Raw genomic sequence first — 14916 nt, 5'->3', positions numbered from 1 at the left:
TTTTAATGCAAAAAAACACCTAAAACTTTGCTTACAACAACCTTAAAACAAATGCAAAGTAGAGAAATGCACCACGTAAAGCCAGGGGCGTAACTAGAAATGGCTGGGCCCCATAGCAAACTTTTGATTGGGCCCCCCCGCCCCACCCCCTCTCGATCAACCACTATGCCATCAACGCACTCAGCTCTACACAGGTCCTGTACACCATATAAATTACAGTACAGTTACATCAGGTGACTTACAGGAGACGTCTTCTCTGATCGGAGTTCTTCCCTTTTCATTTTCATTTCCATTTGCCCTGTGCCGTTATGAGAACTTCTCCGGGCTACGAATCCACAGAATGTGCCAGACAGACATATTAGGCTCCACACTCTGTCACCATCCTCATCTCTACCAACTGCACATCTGTATTGGCCCCTTTACACCCACATTTAGTAGGTAGGCTGACTCTATGTGATCCCATTTTAGTATATGGCCCTCCTCTCTGTCGCCCCTCCTTATAGATAGCTTCCTTATGTTGCCCCCCCCCGCGCTGTCCCCCTTATAGATGCCCCCCATGTTGTCCCCTTATAGATGGTCCCCTATGTTGCCCCCCCCCCCCTATAGATGGCCCCCTCTTCCCCTATATTGTCCCCTTATAGATGGCCCCCTTTCCCCCTTTATTGTCCCCTTATAGATGTTCCCCTCTCCCCCAATGTTGTACGTTTATATCCCCCTCTCCCCCTATGTTGTCCCCCTCTCCCCCTATGTTCTCCCCTTATAGATGGCCTGCTCTCCCCCTATGGTCCCCCCCCTTATAGATGCCCCCCTCCCCCCCCCCCTTCCTTATAGATGCCCCCCTCCCCCCCCTTCCTTATAGATATCCCCCTCCCCCCCTTCCTTATAGATGTCCCCCTCCCCCCCCCTTCCTTATAGATGGTCCCTCTCTCCCCCCTCCCTTATAGATGCCCCCCTCTCCCCCCCCTTCCTTATAGATGCCCCCCTCTCCCCCCTTCCTTATAGATGTCCCCCTCCCCCCCCTTCCTTATAGATGCCCCCCTCCCCCCCTTCCTTATAGATGCCCCCTTCTCTTCTAGATGCCCCCTTCTCTTCTCCCCCCATTTCTTATAGATGCCCCCTTCTCTTCTCCACCCCCTTCCTTATAGATGCCCCCTTCTCCCCGCCCCCTTCCTTATAGATGCCCCCCTCTCCCCCCCTTCTTTATAGATGTCCCCCTTCCCCCCTTCTTTATAGATGCCCCCTTCTCTTCTAAATGCCCCCTTCTCTTCTCCCCCCATTCCTTATAGATGCCCCCTTCTCCCCCCCCCCCCCCGTCCGAGGAAAGCAAGGGCTAGGACGCGGCATCAGACCGCAGCCGTTCATCAGACAGGGGGTGACAGGAGCGCTGTGGACCGATCCCGTGCTCCTCCTGGCCCAGTGACTCCTTTTCCCTATGGTTGGGGAAAGGAGTCTCCTGGTCGGGAGGAGCACGGGACCGGCCCCCGGCTACAGCACCCGGGAGGCATGCTCAGCTGCCGGGTGCTGCAGGATATGTAAGCTCCAGGGGCCCGCGTCATGGGCCCCCTGATGCGGCGGGGCCCCGTAGCAGCCGCTACGGCGGTATTTCCGCCAGTGCGTAAAGCATACCTATAGCTTGTACCACTTTTGTGTGTGTTTTGTTTGCTAAGAGGCAAGATGTGACAACATACTATGTGGGATCAGTAGAAGGCTACAGGTAGACTGTCAAAGTCCCAAGTAGTTACAGCGATGAATATTTTGTTAAATAGCCTATAGGCTATGTTCACACAACGTAATAATTCAGTAAAGAACGGATGCTGATTGTAATGGAATGAGTGTCCGTTCTTTACTGCAGGGGCGGCATTGCATTGGAGTCAATGCAATGCCGCCCGCTGTGTTCACACATCGTTATGTTAACGCAGGTTTTTTAGAAAGGGCGTCAAAATAATGTACCTGCCTATTATTTCTGGACAATGTTCAGTGAACATCTTCCAGAAATAATAGTGGCGGCCGCCCCACTTTACATTGAGGTGAATGGCTAATTGATTTATGGGCACACCTGACAGTGCCCGCAAGTCAATGCTAAAAAAGGAACGTTCCTGCAGCCGATACAGAGGTATCGGCTGCAGGGATGTCCTAAAAGCAGCCTGGCGGCTGTCAGTTTAACAGCGTCTGTGGCTATGCAATGGACAACTATGCTGTGGCTAACCAAGTGTGAACATAGCCATATGGACATTTTCCAACTTCTTCTCCATCAACTAGGTGTCCTGATCTCATAATATTCCAAGCCCTAAATATGTATATTTTTTATTTCATGTATTGATACGTGTGAAAAAAGTTTAAACTCTTTGCCATGAAACAAAATCTAATCCCAGAAAGCGCACAAGTCTAATGTCAGTACAAGTCTAATGCCTTCCTGAAATGTCTCTTCTGTGCCCTACTTCACGGTTTCTTATATTCACCATTTGCTCCGCAATCTTTTCTCTTCCTGCCTATGCACTTAAGGGCTATGTTTCCACTTTGGGAACATATCACCAAAGCTGGCCGTCTAGTTATACAGTATAGAGACGGACGTTTTCCCCTGTTATTTTCCTGAAGTGGCAACATTGCCTGGATGTGAATGTGGATAGAAAAGGTGAATCTGGGCACTGCAATATATATGTTATGGCTTCACCTTTGTCACTGCTTTTCCAGTCCGGACAGCGGTCTTAAGTAAAAGGACCTCAGTTGGTGTTCTATACTGCCAAGCAATCAGACTAACTCCATCAACCAAAAATGGCACTTACCAAAAATGCGTTATTTTTAAATGCTAAACGCCAGCTTAGCAGGAGAGGATTGTGGTGCAGATGCGTTCCACAAAGGGCACTTGCACCATGATCACCTCCCATTAATCTGACTTTCAGCATTGAAAATAAGGACCACTTTTTGGGGAGTGCCGTCTGTCTTATTCTCTTTCTGGTTGCTAGCCTAGATGTGTATTGGCCAAGTCTGCCAAATTTAGTGGGACGAAGGTCTATAATGTATCTAATGTCTATAATGGCCTGACACCAGATGAAAACGGAAATAACACCCGAAGTAATCCTTTTTTGTAGTCATTTTATTTAAAATTACACTTCTGAAGCAATAGGCGGGTGCCTGCTTTTATAGAACTGTTTGTATTTACTATTATTTTTGTTGTACACCAACGGCTGCAGTCCAGAGGAATAATTTGAGGCGCATGTAGCACGCTTTAAAAAAAAAAAATCTTTGTTTATCTCTAGTCTGTGTTCATTTTTTTAGAGCCAGTGCATAAGAAGATATAATCTTATCAGCTGTTTATTGTGGCTTACCATACAACCACCAGTATGGAAAAATGAGTCACAAAAGTCTTTGTGGTCTGTGAACTGATTCAGTCGAAAACACGCTTGGTTTTTACAGCTTGTACAAGGCCGCTAAGCCTCCCACAGCTATTTATCTTACATAGGTTTACATTAAGAACACAGTAAGGCTTTTATGAGATAACAAAAAATGGTTTCTTTCTTCCCGAAACCAGTGTCACGTCAGTGTCCTAGTGTGTGTTGTTTTGCCTGAAGTGATTAGAGCTTAAAGTGGCCGTATACCTACTGAAATTGGCTGAATCCACCAACACTGGTGGACGTTCATTTCTATAGGTAGGACAGGAGAGTGAAACATCAAATGAACATTCAGCCAACACTTATTGAAAATGTATAGCCTGCTTTAGCTGCAGTACTTAGCCTGGGAACAACCCCTTTAATTGTTGCCAGATCTGTTCACCTAGAGCTGTCCATACACATTAGATACCGTGTTTCTCTGAAAATAAGCCAGGGATAATATATATATATATATATATATATATATATATATATATATATATATATATATATATATATATATAATTTTTCCCCCTCTCTGAAAAAAGGGCTAGGGCTTACTTTTGGGGTAGGTCTCATTTTCAGAGAAACACAGTATGTCCCTGTACTATAGTTAGCTGCAATACTATATGTCCTGTTAGTCTCCTATCCTTTAGTTAGGCCTCCATACTGTATACCTCCCACCCCTCTATATTATTTCCTCTCTCCAGTAAGGCCCCCATTCTGTACTCTTCCTGTTTCTAATGTTAGTCCCCATACTATATACCTCCCCTCCCCTCTGTAGTTGTCCCCTCATACTGTATACACCCCCCTCTGCAGGGTAGTACCAATACTGTATACCTATCCCCCCTCTTCTGTCGTTCTTCTTCCATACTGTATACATCCCCTCTCTGCAGGTAGTCCTCATACTTTATTCCTCCCTCTTCTGTAGTTAGCCCAGCTACCCTATGTTCCTCCATATTCAGTGTCCCCACAGGGCATCTTCTTACCCCTCCTGCCTCCCCTGCAGCTTGTGTTGAGCAGGTGGGGGCGGAGCATAACAACTATGGCCCTGATTGACTGGTGCTCAGCCACTCAGTGTCAGGAATCTGGTCAGCTGACTGTTAAGGGTTATTTTTGGAGTAGGGCTTATATTTAACCTACTCCAAAAAGCCTTTAAAATGAAGCTAGGTCTTATTTTCTTGGTAGGTCTTAATTTCGGTAAATGTTTAAATGAGCCCAACCTTCTCTTAGGTTCTGTTTATTGCAGCCCCCCTGACTCTTTTCTGACAGCACATGAAGAATCTGGCAATATTTTTGTTCTTAGTGAACTAAGCTGTTCCCAGAAGTAGAATCCGCTTACCCTCCCCTCTATTCAAAACACCTGAACACTTGGCTGAGTGTGCTTATGGGGCAGTTTGTTAAGATGGTCAAACAAGTGTTATGCCAGGCTCTACCCAACCAGTATGGCCAGTATCACAGGGCCATGAGCCATAAGCATTTAATAGGTTTTTGCCAAGCAATCAGGTATCAACTCCATTTGATAGAAGTGTCTGCGGCCTTAGACAAGAGCACAATGCTAAGCTGTAACTGGAGTTCTCTACAGTCACATTTTAAAGTTTCTCTATTATTAAGCATTAGTAGATAGGATAATACTTGTTTATTTGTATAAGAAAAGTGATGTTATCCTGCATAGTCATAATCACACCTTCCCCCTGCAGAGTGGGTCTATGGGGGGTGTATTTCTCTCCATATACTTACATTAGTATTAGTGCTAGTGTTTCTGCCTTCCGTAGAGCTCTTATTTATGGTTGGTGCAGTTTGCCTCGTAAGCCCTTGATACCACTTTAAGCAGCACTGACAGATGCCATGTTCATGAGAATGTCACATAAGATGTAATACTCCGGGTGGCAGCTGAACAACCTCTCACATTTGCAGAATTTTTACTTTCCCTAGTTTTTTTTTTTTATACTGTCTCTGTCCTGGAATTAAATTGTGACAAACAGCTAAAGTCTCAAAGAGACAGATCTGGGTTGGTTCCCAAAAATCAGGTCACTTTCCTAGCCAGGACAAAATGGTTTAAACATCAGTTTCTTTATGGCCAGGAGGGCTTGGCACGCTCAGCACAGGTAATTTTGCCAGAGGCCTTGGGCAGAATAGCAAGCAAGGCATATATTGTATGGGAGGAAGCAGAACACCATGCGCTGATTCAGTGATTCCTGCCCACTGACCAAGAATTAATACGAGCACATTAGACCTCCGAGGAATGAGCACTAGTCGTCTTCATTCGAGGTTAGTTTAAGACGTTATTTTTGGACAAAGTTTAGAACTAATACAAAGGAGCATGTCATCCGTACTTGTAATTCATGTGTGAAACCTATAGCCATCAAGTCGGCTTGTCAGGAAAAATCTGCTTACAGACTGATGCGGGTTCTAGGCTCCTGATGTGGTGTATTTACCCATTGTGCGTGTACCAAGAAATTTTACATGGGACGATGGACAGACTGGACAGACTTCCAGTTGTAGAAGCTATAGGATTTTGCAGTGCTTTGACAGGCATGTGTCAGTGGCATCCACCATGTCTGTTTTTGCTGATCATTTGCATCTTGTAGCATTAGAACTCAACCAAGGCTATGTTTCTGGAGCCATTTTACCAAGATTATTGTCTGGAAGCTTGTAACATATGATGATTTTGTGCTGCCAAATGTGATAACGCTAAACACCAGTGGGTATGCTGCATTATATTTTAAGGTGCACGACTTTCCCACAGTATGAAAAGGTGGGTGCGGAGTACATGCTGCATGTGTGAATATATGCTTACAATACACTTCCACATCACCTCACGCTTGCAATCTCTACTTTAGGTGCGTCTTTGTGGGAACATGTTAAATTTCTTTCTATGGAATTTTTTAAAAAGTTAAAATTGCTTAAAGCAAATCTCTGACCCCTTAATATGGTCCATGAACCGCATGTATAAGGCATGCATTGCAAAAAAAGCTTTCATGTTATACCTTGCAAAGTTGTCTGCATGCAGGGGCGTAGCTAATGTCTCTTGGGCCCTGGTGCAAGAGGTCAACTTGGGCCCCCCCCCTCCTCGACCAAGTGATGCTATTGGTATATCTCAAGACTGATATTACCAATAATACCAGTGTATAGGAAATATTATCACCATACATATTACTACCATACTTTTACTAACCAAATCCTGTATACTGAGACCAATATTGCCAATAATACCAGTATACAAGGGGCAAATATTACCTCCACACCACAACCATCACCACCACCATATTATTACTGACTAAATCCAATAAAACACAGAACCAGATTGCAAGCAACAAATATTACCAGCACATAATGACTAACACAGCCACCTACTAACACCATCGCATACTGACTAACACCTCCACATACTGACCAACACCACTACATACTGACTAACACCACCACCACCTCTACTAAATAAAATCCACTGTACACAGATCACTATCTTCTCATCCAGTCATATAGAGGCTGACCCAGCCCTACACAGGTTCTGTACACCATATACATTACAGTGCAGTTATATCAGATGACTCACAGGGGACGTCTTCTCTGATCAGAGTTCTTCCCTTTTCATCTATTTCTTCTGCCCTGGGCCGTTATGAGAACTTATCCGAGCTACAAATCCACAGAATCTGCCAGACAGACATATTAGGCACCTCACTCCATTAGGCACCATCCTCATCTCTCTGCACACACTGCACATCTGTATTGGCCCCTTTGTGCCCTCATTTAGTAGGTAGTCTGAATCTATGTGACCCCCTTATAGTACATACCTCCCTCTGTGTAGACCACTTTAGTACATGCATCTCTCTGTGCATGCCCTAATGTATACGCCCCCCGTGTATTTCCCCTTACAGATGGCCCCTCAATGTTATCCCCCTTACAGATGGCCTCCCTTGTGTTATCCCCCTTATAGAGATCCCCCTCTGTGTTGCCCCCCCATGTTATCCCCCTTATAGATGCCCCTGTTGTCCCCCTTATAGATGCCCCCCAATTTTCCCCCTTATAGATGCCCCTCCTGTTATCCCCCTTTATAGATGGCCCCCCATGTATCCCCCTTATAGATGCCCCCCATGTTATCCCCCTTATAGATGCCCCCCATGTATCCCCCTTTTTGATGCCCCCCCATGTATCCCCCTTATAGATCGCCTCCCCCCATGTTATCCCCCTTATAGATGGTGCCCCCCCATGCAAAGCCGATAAGAAAAAAAAGAATACTCACCTGCAACTCGCTCCCCCGCCATGTCTCTCTTCTGCAGGCTGACGCGCGGCTCCCCGGCTCGGTCCCTACCCCGGCAGCACAAACACCAGTGAGCCTGTGTGCGCTGGGGATGTTACTTCCGGCTCAGGGGCGCTTGTTATAGATGCTCCCTGCTGCGGAAGTACTTACCCAGCGCACACACAGCTTACTGACGCATGTGCTGCTGGGGACGGAACCGAGCCAGGGAGCCGCACGACAGCCAGGGGACTAGCCTCTTGTGACCGCAAGCAAAACACTGCTTGCGGTCACAAGAGGGAGGGGGCAGTGTGCTGGCAAGGGGCCCCCGCGGTCCCTTCCCTGCGGTCCCTACGCCACTGTCTGCATGCCTTTATTTTGGCCGCACGTCCTTTGCACTCTCACCACCAAAGTACAGTTGTTATTTAAAGAAATAAAGACACACAGACAAATTTACAAGGTATGGCATGAATTATTATATTACAATGCATGCTACAATTTTGGGGGTTGACAGATTCACTTTAAATTCCTATTGCCATAGGAATTTACTTTAAAGGAACTGGTAACCCTTTGGTAAACACAAAATCTGGTATGAGTGGCAAGGTTCTATGTATTATGGACAAAGACTATGTAAAAGCTGATGGTATGTATAGCCCTTTTTGACTGTTGTATATATACAGTGTGTAATAATAATGGTAATATATCAGGGATACTCAACAACTTTTAGTGAAGGTCCACTTACCGGGGTCTATTGTCAGGTGAAGGTCCGAGCTGAACATCAGTAGGAAACGTGTTTTGTTACTTTGTCACAAACGTTCAACTATTTATATACAGAATTGCTGCTTAGGCTAGGTTCACACTGCGTTTTCAGCATCCGTTTAACGGATCCGTGTGAACCTAGCCTTATTAGCGGGAAAACTGGCATTTTTTTCTCTCTCACCAGGCCTTTGATATTAGGTACAAAGGGGGTGACTGCCCTGGTAGTATATAGCCCCCCTGTTGCTCCCCCAGTAGTGTATAGCCCCCCCTGTGCGCTCTCCCTCAGTAGTATATAGCCCCCTGTTGCTCCCCCAGTAGTATATAGCCCCCCTGTGCGCTCTCCCCCTGTAGTATATAGCCCCCTGTGAGCTCCCCCCAGTAGTATATAGCCTCCCCGTGCGCTCTCCCCCTGTAGAATATAGCCCCCTGTGAGCTCCCCCCAGTAGTATATAGCCCCCCTGTGCGCTCTCCCCCTGTAGTATATAGCCCCCTGTGCGCTGTCCCCCAGTAGTATATAGCCCCCTGTGAGCTCCCCCAGTAGTATATAACCCCCCTGTGCTCTCCCCCTGTAGTATATAGCCCCCTGTGAGCTCCCCCCAGTAGTATATAGCCCCCGTGAGCTCCCCCCAAGTAGTATATAGCCTCCCTGTGAGCTCCCCCCTGTAGTATATAGCCCCCTGTGAGCTCCCCCTGTAGTATATAGCCCCCCCCCGTGCGCTGTCCCCCTGTAGTATATAGCCCCCTGTGAGCTCCCCCCCAGTAGTATATAGCGCCCCTGTGAGCTCCCCCCAGTAGTATATAGCCCCCTGTGAGGTCCCCCTCAGTAGTATATAGCCCCCTGTGAGCTCCCCCCAGTAGTATATAGCCCCCGTGAGCTCCCCCCAAGTAGTATATAGCCTCCCTGTGAGCTCCCCCCTGTAGTATATAGCCCCCTGTGAGCTCCCCCTGTAGTATATAGCCCCCCCGTGCGCTGTCCCCCTGTAGTATATAGCCCCCTGTCCTCTCCCCCCAGTAGTATATAGCGCCCCTGTGCTCTCCCCCCAGTAGTATATAGCCCCCTGTGAGGTCCCCCCAGTAGTATATAGCCCCCCCTTGTGCTTTCTCCCTGTAGTATATAGCCCCTGTGAGGTCCCCCCTGTAGTATATAGCCCCCTGTGCGCTCCCCCCAGTAGTATATAGCCCCCTCAGTAGTATATAGCCCCCTTTGAGGTCCCCCCTGTAGTATATAGCCCCCTGTGCGCTCCCCCAGTAGTATATAGCCCCCTCAGTAGTATATAGCCCCCTGTATGGTCCCCCCTGTAGTATATAGCCCCCTGTGCGCTCCCCCCAGTAGTATATAGCCCCCTCAGTAGTATATAGCCCCCTGTGAGGTCCCCCCTGTAGTATATAGCCCCCTGTGCGCTCCCCCCAGTAGTATATAGCCCCCTCAGTAGTATATAGCCCCCTGTGAGGTCCCCCCTGTAGTATATAGTCCACCTGTGCGCTCTCCCCTTGTAGATGCCCCCCAGACAGAAAAAAAAAAATAACAAAAACAACTCACCTAGCACCTCGTTCCCCGCTGCGGCTGTCTTCTTCTCTTCCCGTCGGTCCGGCCCCCGGCTGATACGCGCTCTGTAGGGATGTCCCGGGGATTCCCCAGCAGAGCGCGCATCAGTGACCTCAGCGTACGCCGCCGGCCTGCACTTCCGGGAAGGACAGGCCGGCAGCGTACAATGAGGTCTGTGGTGCGCGCTCTGCTGGGGAATCCCCGAAACATCCCCAGAGAGCGCGTATCAGCCGGGGGCCGGACCGACACTGCCCCCAGCCCCACAGGCGTACTGACATCTAAGGACAGTACGCCTATGGGGCGGGAGGCAGTGCGGTGGGGAGCGGGACGGACCGGATCCGGGGCGGTTAGGAGGTCTGACCAGGGGTCCGGACAGCTGGCCTCCGCGGTCCGCCAGTTGAGGACCCCTGTAATATATGATTAAATATGGGGCAAAAAGTCAGTTTGAATAGTACCTACAGTATATAATTAGTATATAGGTAACCTGTCCTGTACTGGACTCAGATGAAACAACTCCCCTTATATTTCCCAGTATAGACCAGTCTTCTTTACCTTTCCCTCGGATACCCATAATACTGTATGTCACCACTATTGTCTTTGTACACATTAATATCGGTTTTATCGATTTCAGTCAATGTGTTTTCGACATAATAACCATAATATTACTGTGATGTTAATACCTGTACGTGACAATCTCTGTGCTTTATGTATCTGCTATTTATGTATTGATTATTTATAGAGTTTCCAGTTTAGCATCTACAAATGTTAAGTACTATTCATTAGAATTATTGTAGCCAGTTATTACGATTCTCTCCATATACTAAATATATGTATAATATTATATATGGCAGCTGTTTCCCAAGTGTTATCTATTGAAAGCCAAAGACCCCTCAGATGCCTTTAAGTAAGACACAATAAACACATGTCCAGAATAAGATCCATCAACAGCAGCTAGCATGTTGATGTGTTTCACTATATTTATATGCAAATGTGAAATTAAGTAAAACCACCTGATCAGTTTTCTTCCCATCAGAGTACTGGCAGTTCCTCGATCCCCGTGTGGGGTGCTCGGTAGGCTGCTGGTTTCTATACTGCAGTGTTATTTAGTGTGAGGTAAAATAATGAGTCTACTTGGATAGGATGGATATGCTTCAGTATCACTGTAAAGCATTGTTAACACTCTCATATGTTAAATAATGCTTTCTCTCTTCTTTTTTTAGGACCTACAGTTAGACTATGGCCAAGGACCCCAAAGTGGCTATTTCCTAGGGGGAAACAAGTGAGTGGAAACTCCTGATGTTTCTTTTCTTGGTGTTAAGGTGATTTAGTAACTGCATGCAGTAGCCTTGTACCTTATCTGTAATTTTTCTGTAATTCTTCAGAAAGGCATGGATACATCATGGAATAGGTAAAAGCCCCATTGATTACAATGGCACACATGTAGTCAAGCTAGCATATACTTGTTTTGATTTCTGCACTTTTGGGTCCAAGTCAAAACACATATATGCAGGGGAAATGACCCAAATGTAGTCATTAGTTTTCTATGATGACGCCATTGAAATCAATGAAGCCCTCCTCTATCCATACTATCCATTCATGGCGACTACGAAAGAAATAAACCTTACAGAAAGTTACAGATAGAGGACCAGTCTACCCTGTGTGGTCACTTCCTTATATATTATACAACTATGGCCATCCAGTCTGCATGTCACAGCGGATCCATTTGGTTGTAAATCATTTTCTTTGAACAATCTTGAACAATATTTTGCCTGTATGCTTACATGGTATGAACTTCTTTTTTTTCCCTTGAGTTGCTAGAAAATGACTAATGCTATTGTTATGTTTGTTTCTTACTGTGGATTAAGCACAGTTCTGAGTATTGTAACATGGCAGACGTATAGCTTAAAGCACCAGGCCCTGTTCTAGATGGCACATTGGAGTCTGCTATTTTGAGTAGAGATGTGCACAACTGGAGCGTGCTAGAGTCTGATTATCGGTGGCTGAAGAAGTTGAATGCAGCCCTAGGGAGACTGAGAAAGCATGGATACAGCCATAGGCCATAGGACTCTCTAGGGCTGCATCCAACTTACTCATCCACCAGTAATCAAATACTGAACGATAAGACTCTAACATACTCCACGTGCCAGTCACATCCAATGTTATAAAGGTGTAAATGTACATCTGTAAAACAAGACAATTCTTTCTATAATTTATTATTTGTGCTCTTAGAATTCCAAATATTGTATATAGTCTTTGTTTTTTTTGTTTTTTTGCATTTCTTCACCTCCTGTGGACAGGATTCTGACCTTTCAATTACTTTAGTCCTTGGCCTTCAAAACAACAGATGATTCCTATCAACCAATCATAATTAAGTTTTTTTTGGAGGCCTTTTAAAAATTTAAAGACATAATCTCATTGGCTGCTGTGGGCAGCGGCTCTTCTGCACAAATTTCGATAAACTTTCTCCCAACCTACATATATATAAAAGGTTCTGTACTTCGGTAACAAAAATCGCACAGAATGTGCTTTGTCTTGTGTCTGGGGTGATAAGAGGAGACTGCTGTAAAGTGATCTGTACAGAATTACAGCATGTAATGTAATGTGGCATCAATATAGACAATAGCAGCTCCCTGTGGAATGACCTTTTCACAGGTTACAGAGCACGCTCAGTAATGTTTCACATTAATCTCCAGGGGACAGAGTCTGTCTATTGACGTCTATATTCATGAGCCTGGCTGTAAAGCATGTCACTAAATGCTGTTAAGAACTGCCCAGGCATTATAGCAGCCCCCATAACAATGTACAAAAAGTAAAATAAAAAAAATTGTAGTCAGAAAATAGAAGCAGATTAGAATTAAAAGAAGAAGTTTTAGTAGCTGACTAATCAGTAAAAGAAAATATAAAGGACACATTCCCTCTAAATAATTGACACTTCCATAATCTCTAGCTCTAAAACAGTGGGAATTAAGATTAGGGCTCGTCCTGTTCTGTATAAGATTGTTCTTGCCAACATATCCAGCCTATCTATTCATCCATAAAATGACTACATTGTTCAGCGTTGCATGTTTGTCTGCTCGTGTTCAGATACAAAGCACATCATCGCCTTCACCATGCCCAAAGAAAGCCTTTCATTATCTGTCCTGACAAGCCATAATAACAAGTGGGTGAATGTTACTATAAGCTTTTCTCATAAAACAATAGATTAATGGAAAAATCTGGCAACACAAGAATGTATTTCAGAACTAATGATAATGTGCTGAACAGAATTCATAAAATGCACGGAACGGTAGCAATTTCCTTTCATCATAAGAAAAATCTGCTCTATATCAGTCTGAGAAATCCAGCACTCTTATTCCATGGGAGGTAGGAGCGATTCATGCCGAGCTTTTGTATCGCAGCCGCACAAGGCAAATTACCCCTGAGTAAGACTAAGCAAAAGATACGGCGACTTTTCTTTTCCTTCAGTCTTTTTGCCCACCTTGTTTTAGTTTATTTTGCCTCATTTGATGATCACGCTGAGGCACAGCTGAAAATAAGGTGAAAATGCCTCCGAGGAAAGCAGCATATGTGCTCCGTGCTGATCAAATTGGGACATTGAATCGGGTTTTTATACGGGCCAATTATTCCCAAGCTCCACAGGCAGTTTCATAGCATTACTTTGTTTGCTTCTAACGTTCTACCTTTAGGTGATATTATACTGGCTATAGCCATTTTTATGTACTTTTATGTTTTACTCCATCCATACACTTTTATATACCATGAATTTCATGCTGTATTTCATTAAAATAAGGCTAGGTTCACACTGCATTTTGTCTTTACGTTTAACGTGCACTTTTTTTTGTACTGTTGGAAAAGTTCTTATACTGTTTAACAAAAATCAGAGGTGTGCTGCACATCAGAATTTATTTCCCATTGAAATACCTTGTACATTTTAATTTAAAGCAATGTGTCCCTTTTATTTTTCTGTATACAATAAGGCAAACTACTATGTTATACTTTTTAAGTACTTTAAAAGAAAAAAGGAATAAAGCAGAAACCAGTGAAACGTGGAGGAATAGAATGTTATGTTGCACTTTAGAAATAGATGTAAAAGTTAACATATCCATGTTAACATACAAGTTAACATAGATGAAGAAGTTAACATGAAGGGGTACTCCGGACAAATAAAAAAGTTTTCAGGTCAAATGGATTTTAAAAGTTAACAGATTTGTAAATATTTTTTATTTAAAAATCTGAAATCTTGCTGTGGTGTAATCTTTCCCGTCTGACACAGTGCTCTCCTCTGCCACCTCTGTCCGTTTCAGGAACTGTCCAGAGCAGGAGCAAATGCCCATAGAAAACCTCTCCTGCTCTCCAGACTGAAAAGAATACCACTTCCTGCAAGACATACAAAAAATGGAAGACTTAAGATTTTTTAATAGAAGTAATTTAAAAATCTCTGGCACTTTCAGGCACCAATTGATTTTGAAGAAAAAAAAATGGTGAACCAAAATTGCCAGAGTTGGAAAAAAGTAAAATAATGACTTAAAAGCGACTCTGTACCCACAATCTGACCCCCCCCCCCCCCAACCCAACCCGCTTGTACCTTCAGATAGCTGCTTTTAATCCAAGGTCTGTCCTGGGGTCCGTTCGGCAGGTGATGCAGTTATTGTCCTAAAAAACTACTTTTAAACTGGCAGCCCTGTGTCAAACGGGCGTGGCCTAGATTGTGTATGCATTAGGCTGGCACGACCTCTCAGTCCCTCCTCCCCGTCCTCTTCATCATTAGGAATGCTCCAGGCAGATTTTCTACTATTCGTCAGTTGTGTCCGCACGGCACATGGGCTGGATCGTTAGGGCACCTGTGCAATGTTCAGACAGGAGGAAATGTTTTAGAGGCATTCCTAATGATGAAGAGGGTAGGGAGGAGGGACGAAGGGGTGGTGCAAACTTAGGGCACATATACTCCAAGCCACGTCCGTTTGACTGTTTTTTAGGACAATAACTGCATCACATGCCGAACG

The 14916-nt window shown here is 44.9% G+C and overlaps 1 protein-coding gene across 6 annotated transcripts in view; it reads left to right on the top strand.

Moving 5' to 3' along the window:
* Positions 1 to 14916, top strand: part of MAP4K3 (mitogen-activated protein kinase kinase kinase kinase 3) — a 185063-nt gene that overhangs the window by 126120 nt on the left and 44027 nt on the right. For all 6 annotated transcript variants that reach the window (XM_069955269.1, XM_069955268.1, XM_069955270.1 and 3 more), the window contains one exon: positions 11134 to 11192. In XM_069955269.1, coding sequence (XP_069811370.1) covers positions 11134 to 11192 — 59 coding nt within the window. The remainder of the gene's footprint in view (positions 1 to 11133; positions 11193 to 14916) is intronic.

Source organism: Dendropsophus ebraccatus, chromosome 15 (assembly GCF_027789765.1).
Source record: "Dendropsophus ebraccatus isolate aDenEbr1 chromosome 15, aDenEbr1.pat, whole genome shotgun sequence".
In the NCBI taxonomy this organism is placed as follows: domain Eukaryota; kingdom Metazoa; phylum Chordata; class Amphibia; order Anura; family Hylidae; genus Dendropsophus; species Dendropsophus ebraccatus.
The sequence above is the reverse complement of the archived record's forward strand: the minus strand, read 5'-3'. Positions and strand labels throughout refer to the sequence as shown.